This window comes from Oryctolagus cuniculus, chromosome 5 (genome assembly GCF_964237555.1).
Source record: "Oryctolagus cuniculus chromosome 5, mOryCun1.1, whole genome shotgun sequence".
NCBI lineage: Eukaryota > Metazoa > Chordata > Mammalia > Lagomorpha > Leporidae > Oryctolagus > Oryctolagus cuniculus.
This window is the reverse complement of record NC_091436.1, coordinates 37,836,436-37,850,095: the sequence shown is the minus strand read 5'-3', so window position 1 is coordinate 37,850,095 and position 13,660 is coordinate 37,836,436. Positions and strand designations below refer to the sequence as shown.

The following is a 13,660-nucleotide window of genomic DNA, read 5'->3' as shown; positions in this document are numbered from 1 at the left end:
TTTGCCTCTGCCACCCTGTAACTCTGCCTTTCTATTTTATTTTATTTTATTTTATTTTATTTTATTTTATTTATTCCATTCCATTCCATTTGACAGATAGAGTTAGACAGTGAGAGATAGAGACAGAGAGAAAGGTCTTCCTTCTGTTGGTTCAGCCCCCAAAATGGCCGCTACGGCCAGTGCTGTGCTGATCCGAAGCCAGGAGCCAGATGCTTCTCCTGGTCTCCCATGGGGGTGCAGGGCCCAAGCACTTGGGCCATCCTCCACTGTACTCCCTGGCCACAGCAGAGAGCTGGACTGGAAGAGGGGGCAACCAGGACTAGAACCCGGTGCCCATATGGGATGCCGGTACCATAGGCGAAGGATTAACCAAGTGAGCCATGGCGCCAGCCCCTCTGCCTTTCAAATAAATAAATAAATAAGTCTATCTTTAAAAAGATTAGCGGAAAATGGAATTAAAGATAAGTTTGGCGATTGTGCATTTATCCTGGTGTTCAAGGCACCCTGGAATTCTTGAGTTCGATACCCATCTTCAGTTCCTGATTCTAGCTTCCTGCTAACGCAGACCCTAGAAAGCAGTGGTGATAGTTCAAGTAATTGGGTTCCTGCCACTGAGATCGGGGGCCTAGATTGCCAACTGCCAGCCTTGGCCCGAACATAGCCTCAGTCCGGCCCAGAAGTTGCAGGTACTTGGAGAGTGGCCGAGCACTTGGGTGTTCTCTTTCCCTGTTCTCTCTTCCTGTCTACCTCTCAAATAAGTAAAAATAGATAATAAATCTTATTTTGAGGAAAGAAATCTTGAAATCCGTGCATGCATATTTTTCATAATATGCATTTTCTATGAATATTTTGAAGTGTCTTCATATATAATTGTTATCATTAGGGATTTCAGGGAATAATTTCAGTTGAGATATGACTTCAGGAGTAAAAAAAATTCCAGAGTAAATTGAAATTGACCTTTACTTTTTTTGAGGTGGGGGGGGAGTCACTCGTTTAGACAAGGCGAAAGACAGGTGATAACTCAACAGACAAAAAAGGGCCTTTACTTTTCAAGGCAGCGATGCCAGCACTGACTTGCTACTATAATCTCCATTTCAGTTTAGTGAAATGCGCTTGTTAAAAGTAAGAAATAAGGGAAACAAGAAAGCTCTAATCTGCTAGGCTAATTAATTCAATTTTAGCAAAAGGTAAGCATCAACTATTTTGCAAGGATTCTTCACAGATGACTTCCAACAGAAGTCTTAAGAGACTCATTTTGATTAGCAAGTGAAATAGAATTAATTTTGTTACTCATAATTTATACAGAAAACTCTGGTTCAAAAAGGCATGAGGCTTTAGAAGGCACTGAAATCATATTCACCAATCAGAAAATATCTTCAATAATAAATCTAGAAATAAACAAGAATCTTCTTTGTCTGATACATATTCTACCATTAGTATCATCTTCGTTCTGTGGAGATGTTTTTGTTTGGCAATATGTTTCTTTTCTATGAAAATCTGTCTTACCATTCAACTGTAGTAGGTGGTGTTTTTTCTTTCATAAAAATGGGCTATAATTCTGAGGCAATAAATGAGTATATCATTTAGGGTAAGTCTAAGAAGGTTCATATTTTCTGAATGAATCCATTGGGCTGTCTAAATAGTCCCAAAGACATCATTCTTCAAGGTCCTATTTTAAATCTAGAAAGGCTGAGTGAAGGCATGATTTTCAGATTTGGGATCCTGAAATTACCTTTCTCATCTTTATTTATTTGCTTATCTATTTATTCTTAATGATTTATTTTTACTTATTTGAAAGGCAGAATGAGAAAGAAGGAGGGAGACACACACACACACACACACACACACACACACACACGCAGATATTCATCCACTGGTTCACACCCAGGATGGGTGCTACAGCCATGTCTGGGCTACACCAAAGCTAAAAGCCAGGGACTTCTTCTAGGTCTCCCATGTGGGCATCAAGCACTTGGGCCATCTTCTGCTGCTTTCCCAGGCATGTTAGCAAGGAGATGGAACAGAAGTGGAGTAGCAGGAACTGGAACTAGCTGATATGTGATGCCTGTGTGACAGGTGGGGGCTTAATGTGCTGCACCACAATGCCAGCCCTTCTTCCTCACCTTCCTAAAGCTCTTCCACTGCTTTCTCAGGCCATAACAGAGAGCTGGATCGGAAGTAGACCAGCCAGGACTTGAACTGGTGCCCATATGGGATGCTGGCACTGCAGGTGGCAACTTTACCTGCTGCGCCACAGTGCCAGTCCCATTCCACTAATTTTTTGAAGTATTTCATGTGTATATGCACAAGTACATATGAATGTACTTCGTGAAGTTCATAGAAAAATAGAATTAAAAGACAGGTTTATTTTGCTGCAGATATTTTGAAATCCAGACACCTATTTTTTTTGATAATATGCATTTTCCACAAACATTTTGCTATATCCTCATATATGTGATGTGTGTGTGTATGTGTGTGGGTGTATAAGCATTTACTATATTTTGCTGTTTCATGCACTTTTATAAATTGTTTAATCTGCACACTTTGAGGTAGGGACTATTGTTAATCTCATTTTACAGAGGAGAAAACTGAGGCAAAGCCATAGAGCTCAATGGTGGCTGAGTCAAGATTTGAATTCACTCCTACTTACAGCTCTGTTGCCTCTCTCCAGGCATCTTATTTAACAAATCAAAAGAAATCCACTTAGCTACCTTCTTGTTTGATGGGGTCAGCTCTCATAAAATCTGTTTTTGAGACTTTATCTTCTTTGCATTTGTGATAATTATTTATTGAGCACAAGGGATGTTTCAGTGAATAAAATTCAAAGATCCTTCCCTTTGTTTAGCCTGCATTCTAATGAGGAGAGACAGATGATGCCAGACAATGATAAATAAACATAATAATTCTTTTTTTAAAGATTAATTTGAAAGATAAAGTTAGAGAGAAAGCACTTCTATCCGCTGGTTCACTCCTCAAATGGTTACAAGGGCCAGGGTTGGGCCAAGTTAAAGTCAGAAGCCAGCAGCCCTTTCCAGTCTCCTACATGGGTGGCAGGGGTCCAAGCAATTGGACTGTCTTTTGCTGCTTTCCCAGGCACCATCATCAGGGAGCTGGATTGGAAGTGGATCAGCTTGAATCGACGTGTATATGGGATGTTGGCACTGCAGGCTGCAGCTTAACCAGCTGGGCCACAGCACCGGCCCCAATAAGTAAATTACATGGTATGTTAGGAGATTGTGAGTGCTATGGGAAAATATGCATAAGTGCATAAAAAGAAAGAAGAGTGGGGAGGATGTGGAAGTATCTTTTGTGGTAGGAATGCACAATAAATGAGGTGGCCAGGGGAGGCCCTATTAAGAAACTAATATTTGAGCAAGAAATTAATGGAATTGAGGGCAAGAGCACTCCAGGAAAAAGGGAGCAGCCAGCAGCCAGCACAAAGACTCTGAGGTGGCTCGTGCCTGGCCTGTTCAAGGAATAGTGAGAAGCGGGCAATGGTGGTAGGAGACAGGGAGTGGGAAGTACAGGTATGGGCAGACAGCACTTTGCAGGGTGTTCTGGGGACTTTGACTCTTCCTTTGAGAGAGATGAGGGTCTTTTGGAGGGTTTTTAGCGGAGAAGTGAACTGATTTAAGCATGTTTTCTATTATCACTCTGGCTGTAGAAGGGGCAATGGTAGGAGTCAGTCAGGAGGTCATTAGGTTAATCCAGGTAAAAGAGAGAAGGATGTGGCCAGATGAAGGTAGATGAAGGTGTTGTGGGTAACTGGGCACATTTTGAAGGTAGAACCAATGTGATTCTTTTTTTTTTTTTTTTTTTTTTTTGACAGGCAGAGTGGACAGTGAGAGAGAGAGACAGAGAGAAAGGTCTTCCTTTGCCATTGGTTCACCCTCCAATGGCCGCCGCGGGGCCAGCGCTGCGGCCGGCGCACCGCGCTGATCCGATGGCAGGAGCCAGGAGCCAGGTGCTTTTCCTGGTCTCCCATGGGGTGCAGGGCCCAAGCACCTGGGCCATCCTCCACTGCACTCCCTGGCCACAGCAGAGAGCTGGCCTGGAAGAGGGGCAACTGGGACAGAATCCGGCGCCCCGACCAGGACTAGAACCCGGTGTGCCGGCGCCGCAAGGCGGAGGATTAGCCTAGTGAGCCGCGGCGCCGGCCCACCAATGTGATTCTTACTAGATGTGGGTTGAGAGAAAGAGGGGGTTCAAGGATAACCCCAAGATCAGGAGTCAGCTTTTGAACATGGAACACATTTTAATATAATGTAAAATATTAAGAACAACTTAAATGTCCAATAGTAAAGAATTAGATGAACAAATTGTGATACTTCCATACAATGGAGTATAATGGATTCAGAGACACTTTATACATCTGTATATTATTTATTGACCAGCCATATTTACTGAAAAAATTAAGCTGATGATCAAGCAGTGTTCAACCACATTCATATTAAAAGGAAAAAAAGTACTTAATATTTACATAGCAAAAATAAAATACCTAGCAAAATTATAGGAGCAGTTTGGGGTAAATTATATTTGGTACTTATATCTCTATTTAAAAATTTTCCATAGTAAGTTTTTGTTAATTTTTAGAGGAAAATACGTATTCTGGTTGCCTTCATATTACAGAGACTCTGAGTTGCAAGGAGTTGCAAGGCCATTGTATAGTAAAGGGGAGGCAGTGATAGTCTTCCCCATGATTTGGAAAACTACAGAGGTAGTTTTACAGTTATCATGTAATTTTTTTTAACAAGGAGTTGTTCCTGCTTTGAGAATGCACTGAAAATAAGGAGAGACAGATAGAAAAGATCTTGCAAGATCCACTGATGCTCCCTATTCCAATTCAACTACTCTTTAATTAATTGTCTGTCTGATGATTCTTATTAGTTAAGTTAAAAATCACATCCATCTTACTAGAACATTTTCCCTAGTACAAAATGTTATGGTCCCTTTCATTTTTAAAGGGTTCACCCATCTTTCCATTGCATTTGTAGATGATTTTCCTTTCCTTGATATCTCAAATTTCAACATGATAAGCTTTATTATTTTCAAAGATTAAAGTATATGAAGTTCAGAATGCTGTCAAATTTAATATCATTACTGATTTTTTTACAACTCATCCTAGAAAAGGAGACTTTAAAAATAGCATTTCAACAACTCTGTAGTATCCATTTTCAAGTTCCAGTCAGTAGTCCTAGAAAGCAAAATGGTAGTAACAGCTTTTCAGAAGGTGATATAAATATGAACTGGCTGCCTAGATGAAATGATTGATTGATGTGATTTTTCTTTTGTTATTTCAAGGGAGTGAAAAAAATAGAACCTGAATTGTATGAAAAATTTATCAGTCATAGATTTGGAGAAGAAATGTTATATCGTATAGATCTTTGCTCCATGCTGAAGAAAAAACAGAGCAATGGCTATTATCACTGTGAGTCTTCAATTATGATTGGTGAGTATCATTTAAAAATTATGTATTTGTTTTTATTTCTTTAACATCACTTTCTTTTGGCAACTATTTGGAACTAGTTGTATATGCTTGTATGTATTGTTCTCATTGAAGTATTTTCTTAAATGTTGTATTTTGACAATAATACATTGAAAATGTTATAGAGCGTTTTTAGTATTTATATTTGCCACTCAATATTTTTCTACCTATAGTTGTTATAATTCTGTGCTTAAAATATAATGAAGCTTTGAAATGTTGGTTCAAGAGTCATTCCAGTTTAACTTTGTTTCATGAATATGGAGAAAGCATTTTTTCCAATAAAGGCCTTCAGGACCTCACCATTCAAAACCTGGCATTGTCATGCTTGCTGCTTTTGTTTAGGAATAGTATGACCCAGGCCAGAGAGATTTACTCTAAGAAGAGAAACTGTAGGTGACCTGCACAATGTGAAATGTTCAGTTTCTTCCCTAAGGAAAGAAAACGTGTCTTAAGGGGAAGCACATATTCAAACATAGATGCTCTTGTTACATGGCACACGATGAAGACAAACCCCTACGCAGTTGTGTTTCTGGATGGAAAGTGTGTGCACCAAATGAAGATGCTTTAGCCAGAACAGGGCCATTCCCCCAGTTTTCAAAGTGAATATACTTTAGAGGAAGCTGCTGTTTCAAACCAGACATTCTTCTCATTGAATTATGGACTTGAAGATAATCCAAATAATGGACTTTTAAAATAACACAGAAATTCTCGAAGAATAATGTATGGATCTAACTTTTTTCAAGATCTTAAACCCAGATCATTTCTTTCCACATCAACTTGGAGAAAACCTGTGGATATATATTCATACATCCTGAGAGAATCTTAATACTGAAGTTTATGGAATGTTTAAAAATGTTAAAGAGACACAATTTTATTTCCAATTTCTCATTAGAAATACAGAGAAGCTGCATTGCAACTCCTTGTGAGCATTTTCTTCCTGATCTTCTGCCATGGAATCCCTTTATGGGGTGTGTGAGGAAAATGTGGTAGGATGTGGAGGCAACATTTGTTGTCTCAAATGTTTCACTGGCCCATAGCCAAAGCTTTGGATGATGTTATGTTTATTTATCTTTGGGCTACAACTCTTTGCAAGTCTAACTGCACTCATCAATGAAAATCTCACCCCTCCCCCAAAGAAGAAGAGAGAAGAAAGAAACGAAAAAACAAAATCTTAATTCTTCTTGGTGAAAACCAGGAATGAACTATAGTTCAGATATCCTAGGATTATGAAAGCTGTATTCTCTGAGCTTCTTACTTGAGTTGGGTGAATTAATTTTTCTCAGGCAGCTATGTTACATTTATATTTCCTTATGGGAGGTAATTGATTAAATGACGCCCTTTGTAAGACTGATGAGCAATTTAGCGCTTGCAAAGACTAGTTTACTTTCAGCTGTCAGACATAACTTGTTGGAGGCAGTGAGGAATTTGGAAAGGTCTAGAAGGCACTTTTCTGCAGGTCAGTATATTCATAACATCTGCAAGAAAAGGTAAAAAACAAAATGATTTCCTGGGAACTCCAACTGATTTGGGGCTTAACAATAATTATTCAGGGGCCGGCGCCGTGGCTCACTAGGCTAATCCTCCGCCTTGCAGTGCCGGCACACCGGGTTCTAGTTCCGGTCGGGGCGCCGGATTCTGTCCCGGTTGCCCCTCTTCCAGGCCAGCTCTCTGCTGTGGCCAGGGAGTGCAGTGGAGGATGGCCCAGGTGCTTGGGCCCTGCACCCCATGGGAGACCAGGGTAAGTACCTGGCTCCTGCGGTGTGCCGGCCGCAGCGTGCCAGCCGTGGCGGCCACTGGAGGGTGAACCAACGGCAAAGGAAGACCTTTCTCTCTTTCTCTCTCTCTCACTGTCCACTCTGCCTGTCAAAAAAAAAAAATAATTATTCAGGATCAATTTAATGTATGTTGTTGAGTATGCTGTTCTCTCTTGGGTATCATGAGGTACAGAGAAGTAGAAGGCATAGTCCTTAAGAGTCATGCAGAGTCAACAGGCAGCCCATACTACGTCAGAGAACCAGAGAGGAAAGAAGGCTGGATGATAGGGCTTGCATGGCTTGGATAGGACATAGTAGAAAAAGTTTATAATTTTCCCTTTGAACACAGTGTAGGGATGGGGAGAATCAGAATTCAGCTGACTGGGATGAGATGGAGAAACAGAGATGAATAGTAAAGAAAAGAGACTTTCTAGAGCAACAGGTATGATTGTGTGAGAGAAGCAGTGGACTGAGAGGCAGTAATGGATATAGGAAATACCTTGATTGAACCTATAGTGTTATTGGCTAAGGAATCTGTAGAGTTAGGAGGTTGTTAGGTTTGTGTGTGTGAGGAGTTGGTGAGGAAGTGGAACAATTACACAGACTGAGGCAATGAGTATGTAATAAAGCTGAGTAGATGTGGGATAAAAAAGAGTGAAGTTTAATGTTCAACATATCTACACAGGACTGGATCCTAAAGATAAAAATTTCAGTTCCAGAATGTAGCATAAGAGATGTAAGGATTTGGCCCACCTCATACTCAGATAGAAACTAATAAGTCTATAAGACATGGTGGAACCATAGAAAACTAAGAGTCTTCATAGTTGTATAGATGCTCCTTGATTTATGATGGGGTTATATCCTGAGAAATTCATTGTAAGTTAAAAATACACTAAATTGAAAATGAATTTAATATTCTTATCCTGAGGCTGCCATTTTGACATGTAAGGTAAAGCAGCCCCCTGTGATGCTGGCATCTTACATGGGTGCTGGTTTGAGTCCAGGCTGCTCCACTTCCAGTCCAGCTCCCTGCTAAAGGCCTGGAAAAGCAGTGGAGGATGGCCGAAGTACTTGGGCCCCTGCATCCATGTGGGAGAACTGAATGAAGCTCCTGGGTCTTGGCTTCACCCTGGCCCAACCCAGGCTGTTGGGGCCATTTGGAGAATGAACCAGTGTATGGAAGATCTCTCTGTCTTTCTTCTTCTCTCTAACTCTGTGTTTCAAATAAATAATTAATTAATTAAAAAATACCCCCATCCTTTCAAACATTGTAGCTCAACTTACCCTACAAATATTTTTTAAAAAATATTTATTTATTTATTTATTTGAAACTCAGAGTTACACAGAGAAGGAGAGGCAGAGAGAAAAAGAGAGAGAGAGAGAGAGAGAGAGAGAGAGGTCTTCCATTTGCAGGTTCATTACCCAATTGGCCGCAGTGGCCAGAGGTGAACTGATCCGAAGCCAGGAGCCAGGAGCTTCCTCTGGATCTTCCCATGTGGGTGCAGGGGCCCCAGGACTTGGACCATCTTCTATTGATTTCCCAGGCCACAGCAGAGAGCTGTATCAGAAGTGTAGCAGCCGGGACTCGAACAGGTGCTCATATGGGATGCCAGCACTGCATCCGATATGCCACAGCACTGACCCCAGCTTACCCTACCTTAAACATGCTCATAACACTTGAAGTAGCCTGCAGAAGAGCAAAATCACCTAACACAAAGTATATTTTATAGTAAAGTGTTGGATACAGTACACTATGGGGTATCAGTTGTTTCCACTCATGAGTGTTAGGCTGACTGGGAGCAGTGACTAGACATTCTATCACATAACACTAGCCTCAAAAAAGAGCAAAATCCAAAATGCAAAGTATGGTTACTAATGCGTGTGTATTGCTTTCACACCATTGGAAAGTTTTGGAAAATCCTTAATTACACTATTGTAAGTTGGGGATCATATGTAGTTCATTCAGTCTGTATCTGGTGGCAAATCAGACCAGTAGGATCCCAGACTCAGACTTCATGGGCTGAAATGTTGAGAATTCTGAGAGTTGAGTCAATGAGTATATTTTATCCAGATGTCTCTGCTTGAGAATCACTCTTAAGAGACTTGGACAGCTTATGCCAATGATGTAGTCTTAAGAGGTTTATTGTGGTCACCCAGGGATTTCTAGGAGTCACATCTGGGTGCTGGTTCAGTCAAAAGGAAGGGACGTTTTGTCTTCCATCTGGGGTTGGAGTGTCTTTGGACTGAGGATACCCTCAACTCTCACTAATAATCCTCAGTGCTCCTTTGCCCTTAGGGACTAGGACAGAGCTTCAAAGACGTTGGGTTGCCCCCTCCTGAATCTTTCCCAGTTTCAGTAAGTAGGCGTGGGAGTCTTCTTTATGGAAGACAGGACTGTCAATGTAATTGACCCATTGGCTGACTGATGCATCAGGAAGAGATAGAAAGTGATGGAAATTAGCAATATTATTTTGGCTGAAAGGCATAACTAGGACAAAAATCTTTGAACTTTCTAGAATCCTTAAGCCTGAAACCTTGTCTGAAAAAGACGTTTAATTAGAAAATATATGTAGCTTAAATGCTATTTGTCTCATTGAAGGTATACCTAGTGCAGAGAGGTATTGATACTAGATATGTGTTTGATATCTTTTTTCATGTACTTTTTGCAGTAGAAATATGAACCTCATTGTGCTTATTTTATAAATGATTTGTTACTCTAGTAATTTATAAGGCTACACTTTTGATGAGTTTTAAAATTTTTTAAAATATTTATTTTATTCATTTGAAAGGCACAGTTACAGAGAGAGGCAAAGAGAGAGAGAAAAGGAGAGAGAGAGATCGTTCTTCCATCTACTAGTTCATTCCCCAAATGGCCATGATGGCCAGGCCTGCCTGGGCTAGATTGAAGGTCCAGGTCTTCTACACGGGTGCAAGGGCTCAAGGACTTAGGCTGTCTTCTGTTGCTTTCCCAGGTACTTTGGCAGGTAGCTAGATGAGAAGTGGAGCAGCTGGGACTTGAACTGGCGCCCATATGGGATGCTGATGTTGCAGGTGGTGGCTTTACCCACTCTGCCACAATGTTGGCCCCAAGTTTTAAGTTCTTTTAAAATATATTTTAGCCTCTCCAGTCTTTAAAATTTGTTCATGGATCCCCAGTTGTACAATAGATACCTTTAGGATATCTGTGAGGATAAAACAGTTTTTATAATAATACTGATGATGCAAAAGCAATGGTGGGTAAAACTTTGCATGGCCAGTGTGAATCCAGGTATATGCAATTAAAAAAACACTTTTAAAGATGGCTAAAATATTAAAATATGAATGTTCTTGTTGAGTAGAAAAATTATTAATTGTATTTAATCTTAACCTTTGAGTATGTATTTTTAATATTTTGCGTAATGAGAATGAGAGGTACACGTGAAGCTTTGCTGCTGCCTACTGAGGTAGGGGTTTGACCTGAGGAGAAGTGCTTGAGTGAGGAAGCTATGAGCCAAGGCAGCCCCTGTCTTTTGTGAAACACCATTTTTTTCTTGAAAAACGATTGGCACATGGACTGTCATTCTCACACTTGAGTATTGACAGACATTTTCTCAGAAATGAACAGGTGAACCTTTCACTTCAAGTACAACAGACATTATTTACTGCTAATAATAAAATTCAAACTTTCAAGAAAAACTAAGAATTTTAGAAAACTCACATCTATTACTGGGAGCTTGACAGCTTCCTAAAACATAAAGATTTTCCATCAGATTTTATTTTAAAAATTTTCTATGTGAATGGAGAAGCACAGAGCAGAATAATGAACTCATTTCCCCAGGTTGTTTTTAATCTATCATGCACTCTGTTGTGTAAAATAAAAATTTAGAAATTATTTTATTAGAGTATAACTTACATACAGAACCTGCACGTACAAAATATACAAACTGATGCATTTTTACATATGTCTACACCAGTGAAACCTCAAAGATACTGAACATCTATCCTTTGTGTTCCTTGCTCTTGAATATTTTTCTAACTAGAAGGAGATGTTATTAATGAACATTTTTTTGATGAAATTTTGGCAACATCTAGAAGATCTCCAAAACTCAGGGAGTCCATATTATTTATTTATTTAAAGATTTATTTACTTATCTGATAGGCAGAGTGACAGAGAGGAAGAGACAGAGGGTGAGGTTGTAGGGAGAGAGACAGAAAGAGGGATTTTCCACCTGCTGGTTTATTCCTCAGGTGGCCACAACAGCCAGGCCTGGGCCACCCCAAAGCCAGGAGCCAGTTCTCCGTATGTGTTTTCTACATTGGTGGCAGGGCCCATTTTCCTGCTACTTTCCTAGAAAGCTCAATCAGAAATGCAGTAGCCAGGTCTGAAACTAGTACTCAGATATGGGATGCCAGCCTGGCATGGGGAGGCTTAACCCTCTGTAACACAGTGCCGGCCTCAGAATCCGTATGTGTAAAATGATCAGTGGATGTTGGTACAAAATTCTGCATGGATAAATGATCCACTAGAAGTTCAAGATAAATCCAAAAACTGGAATGTAAAGACTATGGGAATAAGATTCTACATTGCAGCTAAACTTTTAAAGGGCTGTAACTTGTCAAATTTTGGTATAGTATCAAAGAATATTCACAATTACCTGAATTTAGTAAATATTTATAAATGTAACTCACATAAACAAAAGCTCTTAAGGATTGTCAGAATTTTAAGAGTATAAAAACAGCCAAAGGCCAGTGCATTTAAACCCTTCTACTTCAGTTCATGGGCCCAAGGAAACCAGGGAAAACTTAGTTTTGATCAATGTTTCCTACATTTTTTTCTAATAAATTCATTTTGATAACCACTCTGCTGTCTCTGTCTAAAATATAAACTGGTTTGTTCTTCTGTCTTTAATTTCTTCTTCCCTCTTTAATTTCCATTTGAGCATTCTTTGGTAACAATGCAGCCAATGCAAAAATACCCCAGACTGATAGGAACATATTGATAAGAAAAGTCGTTGAAAATTTATTATTGTGTGGTGCTGATAACTCTGTAATATTGGAATGTCTCTTGTGGTGGGTAGGACCAAAAAAATCTTGTCGTGTTTTCTTTTGCACAGGGTGACAGGGAGATGATTCAGAAAATTCCATGTCTACTTAGGCTGATTAAGATGAATCTATTTGAAGTGTGTTAGAAGAGGCACCCATGATAAATCAGTTTATCCCCTGAGGGAAATGTATGCCTATTTTTTTCATTTTTAAAAGCTTCGGTACTTTTCTCTGTTAAAAATTGTCAACTAATTTAATAAGAGCTGAGTGGAGGATATTATTTGTTTTGTCCAGAATTTGGGGGATCATATAATTTCTTATTCAAATGATAATTTGTAAATGTGAAAGTGGGATCTAATGGGTTAAAAGAAGAGCACCAAGACTAGGTTTAACTGGGACTTAAGTCACCCCACCAAAAAGTATAAAGTTCTTAAAAAAGTAGAGCTGTTGATGTATATTGTTAATACAAATCTTGTTCATTCTTGTAATCTAATTATCCCTTGTATATTTCTTTGATGAAACATCTTCCAAAAAGGAAGTTTTTGAAATTTAATTGTGATATGCTCTTAATAAAAATGAAAAGCAACTGATAATTGAAATGCTCAGCTTCTTTACATCTGCTTGAGTTAGAGGAAGACTCAGGATAAGTAGCTGAGAAAATTAGTGAGTGATGGCTTACTGTATTTTCATTGTTGTATCAGCTATCAATCTGGATGCTAACACAAAGTGGCAGCTATGACTTGGGCTGTTTTGGAAATCCAGACATCTGTTGGTCTGTTTCAAACCTTGTGATATATATTAAATGCCTTAGGAACTCTGCATATTAAAGGGGCAGTGCTAAGTGATAAATTTAATTGAAAAATTATGCATCACTAATAGAATTATATAATAAATAAGTCACTTCACAAATTATTTATAGAGCTTTTGGTTTTAAGTGTATTTTAGAAAACATGAAAGCAAATATTGAATTCCAAATAAAAAGAAAAATGAAACCACGTGAAAGAAATTCTTGAAGTGCAAAGTCTATAGTTTAGGCCGGCGCCGCGGCTCACTAGGCTAATCCTCCGCCTAGTGGCGCCGGCACACCAGGTTCTAGTCCCGGTCGGGGCGCCGGATTCTGTCCCGGTTGCCCCTCTTCCAGGCCAGCTCTCTGCTGTGGCCAGGGAGTGCAGTGGAGGATGGCCCAAGTGCTTGGGCCCTGCACCCCATGGGAGACCAGGAAAAGCACCTGGCTCCTGGCTCCTGCCATCGGATCAGCGCGGTGCGCCGGCTGCAGCGCGCTGGCCGCGGCAGCCATTGGAGGGTGAACCAACGGCAAAGGAAGACCTTTCTCTCTGTCTCTCTCTCACTGTCCACTCTGCCTGTCAAACAACAACAACAACAACAACAACAAAGTCTA

The 13,660-nt window shown here is 39.9% G+C and overlaps 1 protein-coding gene across 4 annotated transcripts in view; it reads left to right on the top strand.

Annotated features, from left to right (window-relative positions):
* AKAP7 (A-kinase anchoring protein 7) overlaps window positions 1-13,660 on the top strand; it is a 163,351-nt gene that overhangs the window by 103,549 nt on the left and 46,142 nt on the right. For all 4 annotated transcript variants that reach the window (XM_051855333.2, XM_051855334.2, XM_070073554.1 and 1 more), the window contains exon 7: window positions 5,302-5,449. In XM_051855333.2, coding sequence (XP_051711293.1) covers window positions 5,302-5,449 — 148 coding nt within the window. The remainder of the gene's footprint in view (window positions 1-5,301; window positions 5,450-13,660) is intronic.